Source organism: Mesoplodon mirus (genome assembly GCF_964341445.2).
Source record: "Mesoplodon mirus genome assembly, chromosome: 6".
Classification (NCBI taxonomy): Eukaryota; Metazoa; Chordata; class Mammalia; order Artiodactyla; family Ziphiidae; genus Mesoplodon; species Mesoplodon mirus.
In genome coordinates this window covers 72,114,597-72,122,190 of record NC_138982.1, presented here as the reverse complement: position 1 = coordinate 72,122,190, position 7,594 = coordinate 72,114,597, and the positions used below count along the sequence as shown (strand labels likewise).

The 7,594-nt window shown below is 46.2% G+C and overlaps 1 protein-coding gene across 1 annotated transcript; it reads left to right on the top strand.

Moving 5' to 3' along the window:
* Positions 1 to 3,741: 3,741 nt before the first annotated feature.
* Positions 3,742 to 4,524, top strand: LOC309806577 (proline-rich protein 23C-like; the record flags this gene model as incomplete). The annotated part of the gene is made up of 1 exon (XM_082625462.1): positions 3,742 to 4,524. One exon carries the CDS (start codon positions 3,742 to 3,744, stop codon positions 4,522 to 4,524), a length of 783 nt encoding a protein of 260 aa, XP_082481588.1.
* Between the last annotated feature and the right edge of the window lie 3,070 nt (positions 4,525 to 7,594).

The following is a 7,594-nucleotide window of genomic DNA, read 5'->3' as shown; positions in this document are numbered from 1 at the left end:
ATCGGGTCGGGACTTCCCTGGTGGCACAGTGGTTAAGAATCCGCCTACCAAAAAAAAAAAAAAAAGAATCCGCCTACCAATGCAGGGGACATGGGTTCGAGCCCTGGTCTGGGAGGATCTCACATGCCTCGGAGCAACTAAGCCCTTGAGCCACAAGTACTGAGCCTGCACTCTAGAGCCTGCGTGCCACAACTACTGAGCCTGTGTGCCACAACTGCTGAAGCCCACGCTCCTAGTGTCCGTGTTCCACAACAAGAGAAGCCACCACAATGAGAGGCCTGCACACTGCAACGAAGAGAAGCCCCCGCTCACTGCAAACAGAGAAAGCCCGCATGCAGCAACGAAGACCCAACACAGCCAAAAATAAATAAATTAAATAAATAAATACATTTTTAAAAAAAGATGTATCGTTATTCTCGGCAGGTGGAACTAAGCTACGTGCTCCTTCAGAGGATGCATGTTCAGAAAACGGCGACATTGGCATATTCTTAGGGTGGAGGTTTTGGCCCTCTGACATCAAATGGCCACCGATCAGACACTCTCGCATGCCCGAGGGGAGAGGCGGTTGTCCCAACCAGTCTTAACCAGCTGAAGTTCAAACTGGACAACTGACTCCAAGTTCCAAAAAAACAACTCGGGCAAACATCTTAAGACTCTTACATCAGAGGTACTTATCCATAGGGGTCGTGAAGAGGCCTTGTAGCTTACTCTTTAGGCTACATCATGCTTGGGGGATATGCAAGTTTTTGTAAAAACAGTTAAAGTGAGCTTGACCAGCGAAGGCAGTTTACAGTTTACTATTTACTAATTAAGTTATAGTCTAATGGATGTAACTGATGACTACCATATAAGTTTCCTAATGACAAGGTAAAAGAGTATGAGTCAATGAGGTAGGAGGGAGGACAAAATTACTGAAGAGGAAGAGAACTGAGAAGCCAAGATGTGGGGGGAGGAGGGATCCATGACAATATTAAACTCACCACAAACTACAGCAGATGTGCAATGAGTGAGAATTACAGTGAATCAAGGGTGAAAGTCTTCAAAGACTGTGATAGAGACATTTGCTACACATACATTTGATAAGTGACTGGTAGTAGTATGACTGAACCCCAATGTCTTTAAACAATATTTTGTTTATTTACAGAATGTGGTAATACTATGAAGGCCATAGAGAGAGGGATGAGATAGAGAGTAAGTGAAGAAACCATTCCAAACAAAATGGTCAGAAATGCCCTTTTCAAGAAAGTGCCCTCAGAGTTGGTCTTTGAAGAACGAACCAGCACTGCAAAAAGTTGGAGGAAAAGTTGAAACCTAATTTTTTTAAGTAAAAAAACCCCAAGAAGATGGGAATATTTCAAAGAATTAAATATAATATTGGCTAATAAGCATGGGAAAAAATGATCCACCTTGACTGGCAATCAGAAATGCAAAATGAAAACACAATGATATAGCATTTTACTACACCAGGTTGGAAAACAGTTAAGAGTCTATCAATAAGAAATGTTTACAAGGATGTAATGAAATGGAAACATACTCCGCTCACAGGAGTTTAAACTGTGAAAAATATTTTGGGGAAAAAAAAGAGGAAGGCGTTACCTATTAACATTTTTTAAATCTTTTTTTATAATTTTAAAATTTATTTATTTCTTTGTTTATTTATTTATCTATTTATTTATTTTTGGCTGTGTCTGGTCTTCGGTGCTGCATGCTGGCTTTTCTCTAGTTGAGGCCAGCAGGGGCTGCTCTTGGTTGCAGTGCGCGGGCTTCTCATTGCAGTGGCTTCTCTTGTTGCAGAGCACAGGCTCTAGGCACAAGGGCTTCAGCAGTTGTGGCGCACGGGTTTTGCTGCTCTGCAGCATGTGGGGTCTTCCCAGATCAGGGATCAAACCCATGTCCCCTGCATTGGCAGGCAGATTCTTAACCACTGCGTCACCAGGGAAGTCCCTACCTATTAACTTGAAAAGACACACACAGGACCAATTATAGTAATTCACTCTTAGGTGTATGCAATAAATGTATGAGTTAAGAGTTGATGATTTAAAACCAGAGAAGTCTGCATTGGATGCCTATATCTAACACAAACTTGGTACATATTTAAGTTTTGAAACCTCACTTGACCACTCTGAGCTTCAGGTGTTGTGAAAAGTAAAAAAGGTCATTTTTTTTTTCAGAGAGGGCAGGAAGACACTTTTGCAGGTCATAGATAACTTTTATGGTTTTGATTGTGGTGATAGTTTCACGAGTGTATTCTTACCTACAAACTCAAGTTGTTTACATTAAATGTGTACAGCTTTTAGTACATACCTTAACTACTGCGCCACCAGGGTCCTGGCGGCGCAGTAGTTAAGAATCCGCATGCCGGGTTCGAGCCCTGGTCCGGGAAGATCCCACATGCCGTGGAGCAAATAAGCCCATGTGCCGCAACTACTGAGCCTGCACTCTAGAGCCCAAGAGCCACGACTACTGAGCCTGCGTCCCACAACTACAGAAGCCCGTGTGCCTAGAGCCCGTGCTCCGCAACAAACAGAAGCCACCGCAACGAGAAGCCTGTGCACCGCAGCGAAGACTAGCCCCCGCTCGCTGCAACTAGAGAAAGCCCGCACGCAGCAACAAAGACCCAACGCAGCCAAAAGTACATAAAAATAAAAAATTTTTTCAAAACAAAGATCAGGGCTTCCCAGGTGGCACAGTGGTTGAGGGTCCGCCTGCCGACCAGGGGACACGGGTTCATGTCCCGGTCCGGGAAGATCCCGCATGCCGAGGAGGGGCTGGGCCCGTGAGCCATGGCCGCTGAGCCAGCGCGTCTGGAGCCTGTGCTCCGCAACGGGAGAGGCCACAACAGTGAGAGGCCCGCGTACCGCCAAATTAATTAATTAATTAATTTAATTTAATAAATGAAGATCATTTTTTAAACCTCAGTAGAATGGTTGGCATATAATAAATACTGAATAAAACAAGTTAATTATACTGAGATTGTTTTAATTTTATAACAGCTTTTATCTTCAGGAAGGAACTGCCACAAATATTTGACTATTAAGACAGAGCTTTACCTAAACATATATGAGTATTTTCCATTTACTCCTGAAATGAAAGCACAAGCATTAAAGGAATTTCATGGAACGTTTAGATAGGTCCGTTTTATGTTGCCAGGGGGGTGGTCTATTTGAGTGGTTTTTTTCTCTAGAATGCCTGAAATCAAAGGAAAATATTAACCTTAAAGGTGACTAATAGTTAAAGTTCCATTTTCGGTGTATCTTTTTATCTCTAAGAATGAAGTACACGAGTATTCTGGCCCCCGGAGGACTTTAACAGTAGCTTTCTACCAACCACAGCCCCGGCTATTGGGCAGCACAGATACCGCGAGGTCTACGGGGCGGAGCCTTGGAGGGGGCGGGGCTTCGCGTGACATTTTGCGACTAGGATTTCACTGGCTTCACGGGCAACATCTTTCGCTGTCTGTCGCGGAGACGAATCGGCGTGACGAGCTGAAGATTCGAAGGCGCCAGGCCCAGCCCCGCGCCAGACGCCGTTCCCCTAGAAACCTGAACTGCAGGACCAACTGCAGGAGGCGGCCCCGGAGCTCCGAGGACTCGTCCCGTATCGCGCCGTCCTGCCGTCGCCGCATCGCGCCGCCCCGCCCCGGCTTGCCTCAGCCGTCGTCGAAACCCATCACAGCGTGCAGGATCGAGCGCCTCCTCGCCCTCTGCCAGGCCCCGGGGGCGCCGTCCGTCGGTCGAGGTCATGGGCAAACGGCCCCGCAGGCCCAGTGCCTACCCTGCGGACTGGTGGGGACCGCAGACCGAAGGACCCGGCCCCGCCAAGCGCCGCCGAACGGAGGAGCCCGAGGACCCCGAGTCCGAGTCCGAGGCGGCGCCCAGCCTGGACAACCTGACGGGACCTCCGGCCGCGGACGCGCTCACTTCCGTAGTGGTCCTGCCCGCCGGCTGTGCCCTGCACCTGCCCCTAGATGGCGTCGACGTGCTGCTGGCGCCCAAGCCCACGTCCGTGCTGCAAGTGTCTCTCGGAGATCACATGCTCATGCTGGTCCCCGAGGCCCTCCTGGGCTGGGGCGTGGAAGGCCCGTGGGGACAGGGCCTGCAACGGGCCGCTTTCCTGAGCGCTCCAGGGGAGTACATGGCCCGGGAGCCGGGATTCTTCTGCGCAGCTGTCCCAGAGATCGCCCGCCAAGAAGAGGCCAACCAGGAGGAAGCAGACGCCGAGCTCCTGCCGCCTGGGATGGAGGCTGAAGCCGGCTCCGTCGCTGAGCTCCGCAGCCCCACCGCAAGGGTGTCGGGACCCAGCGCGCAGGGCTTTGTCCCAGAGCCCCGTCCTCGGGCGCCCAATCCTACTCCAGAGAAACGCTCTCCTCACCACGACGACAACCTGCACTTGCACCTTCGGGAGCTCTCCCTCGACTCACCACTCCAACCTCTACCTCCCTCTCCGAGTCCGGGTCCTCACGAGCGCCCCCAACGCCCTTACCGTCCTAAGCGCGAGGCCCAGAGATGTCTGTTCCCGGAATGAACTGCACCCCGGTGTACACACACACACACACACACACACACACACACACACATTCTGGCTACCATCCTGGAGGCCCAATGGATTTCCCGGCGTCTTTTACACTGAATGTCCTACAACCTGGAAATTAAGCATCTCGTGGGCCAACAACTCCTTTTTCCCTCCAGACTGGCTATAGTAGCAGGAGAAGACGTCAGGAAAAGAAAGCAGACTCTAGACCTCATCTTTGAAATGGAAAATCTGCCCAGGGATACCGGACAATGTGTGTTCAGACGTCTGGACTTCTTTACAACATCATTCTCAGGCCTATCCATTCCCGCTCGTTTGCATTGGTTATTTTCTCTCAAATTCTTCTCTCTCCAGCACCATACCCTATTGCTACCCTATTTCTCCCCAAACCAATAAATAACTGGATTTCTCATGTTATATGTTTTCCCATGCATTTATGAAGATTTTTAGCCATGGCTTTTCTCTTTCTTGGTGTTTTGAGCTGCTCTCCTGGAAAGTTGCAAAATAGTATGATGGTTACTATACATAATTGTATGATGTTTGTTCATAGCTTCCTCTTAACCTGAGGAAGTTCTCTTCCAGTCAAGTTCACTTTTCATTATGAATAAATGCTGGATTTTATCAGATGTTTTCAGCATGTATTAGGATATGCATTTCCTTTTTAAATCTCTTCCTCCGGTTATTTTGACTCAGAGACTGATGTAAAATGTTTGCATTCCTGCTATTCCACATTATTCATACCTTTGACATTCTACCCCGAGTTTTTTCTTTTGTAAATCAAACCTCTAACTCTTAAAACATTAATTTAGGGGCCTCCCTGGTGGCGCAGTGGTTAAGAATCTGCCTGCTAATGCAGGGGACATGGGTTCGAGCCCTGGTCTGGGAAGACCCCACATGCCGTGGAGCAACTAAGCCCATGAGCCACAGCTGAAGCCCACGCACCTACAGCCCATGCTTCGCCACCAGAGAAGCCACTGCAGTGAGAAGCCCGTGCACCTCAACGAAGAGTAGCCCCCGCTCACCGCAACTAGAGAAAGCCCGTGTGCAGCAACGAGGACTCAACGCAGCCAAAAATAAATAAATAAAAATTTAAAAAAATAAAACATTAATTAATTACCATATTTCTTTCACATTTTTACAAAAGAAATAAAATCTACAGGTAAAGCTGAAAACAAGATGGTTTCAGTTTTTTTAAACATCAATACTATTTATATTCACCAACATGCTTTACCATTTCCTCTCTACCTTTTTATTCTTATATTCCACTCTCAAAGTCTAGCCTCAATTTTCTTCTTGCTGAAGAATATACTTTAATAGTTCTTTCCACTATACCCTATGTGTAGTAAATTATCTTGGTTTTGTAAATCTCAACATGTTTTGTGTAGTACACTCTCATAGTCTTGTATATCTGAAAATTTTTATTATGTATTCATTCCTAATTCTAAAGTGTTATTTAAGTACTTTAAAGACATTACTCCATTGTTCTGCCATTTTTGATTGTTGTTGCAGGCAAGAGGTCTCTGCCAATCAAGTTGTTGTTCCTTTTATATTTGACTCAGCTGTTCATTAGCACATTTTTAAATTTTATTTTATTTTTCAATTGAAGTATAGTTGATTTACATTGTTGTGTTACTTTCTGGTGTACAGCAAAGTTATATATTTTTTCCATATTCTTTTACATGGTTATGGTTTATTACAGGATATTGAATATAGTTCCCTGTGCTATACAGTAGGACCTTGTTGTTTATCTGTTTTACACTGAATACATGATAGTTTTATATCTGCTAATCCCAAATTCCTAATTTATCTCTCCCCCACCCTCTTTCCCCTTTGGTAAACATAAGGTTGTTTTCTATGTCTGTGAGTCTATTTCTGTTTTGTAAATAACTTCATTTGTGTCATATTTTACATTCCACATATAAGTGATATCATATGATATTTATCTTTCTTTGACTTACTTCACTTAGTATGATAATCTCTAGGTCCATCCATGTTGCTACAAATGGCATCATCTCATTCTCATTTATGGCTGAGTAGTATTCCATTGTATAGGTATGCCACATCTTTTTATCCATTCATCTGTAGATAGACATTTAGGTTGCTTCCATGTCTTGGGGTTTTTTTCATTTATTTATTTATTTATTTATTTAATTTTTGGCTGTATTGGGTTTTGTTGCTGCACGTGGGCTTTCTCTAGTTGCAGCGAGCGGGGGCTACTCTTCGTTGCAGTGCGCAGGCTTCTCATTACGGTGGCTTCTCTTGTTGCAGAGCACGGGCTCTAGGCACGCGGGCCTCAGTAATTGTGGCATGTGGGCTCAGTAGCTGTGGCTCGTGGGCTCTAGGCTAGCGGGCTTCAGTAGTTGTGGCACACGGGCTTAGTTGCTTGGTGGCATGTGGGGTCTTCCCAGCCCAGGGCTCAAACCTGTGTCCCCTGCACTGGCAGGCAGATTCTTAACCACTGCGCCACCAAGGAAGTCACCAGTTGGCTATTTTAAATAGTGCTACTATGAACATTGGGGTGCATGTATCTTTTCAAATTAGAGTTTTCTCGGGATATTTGCCCAGGAGTGGGACTGCTGGACCATATAGCAACCCTTTTTAGTTTCTTAAGGAATCTCCATACTGTTCTCCATAATGGCTGCACCAATTTACATTCCCTTCAACACTGTAGGAGAGTTCCCTTTTCTCCACACCCTCTCCAGCACTTATTATATGTGGACTTTTTAATGATGCTCATGCTGACCAGTGTGACGTGATACCTCATTGTAGTTTTGATTTGCATTTGTCTAGTAATGAGTGATGTTGAGCATATTTTCATGTGCTTTTTGGCCTTCCATATGTCTTCTTTGGAGAAATGTCTATTTAGGTCTTCTGCCCATTTCTTTTTTTTTTTTTTGCGGTATGCGGGCCTCTCACTGTTGTGGCCTCTCCCGTTGCGGAGCACAGGCTCCGGATGCACAGGCTCAGCAGCCATGGCTCACGGGCCCAGCCGCTCCGTGGCATGTGGGATCTTCCCGGACCGGGGCACGAACCCGTGTCCCCTGCATCGGCAGGTGGACTCTCA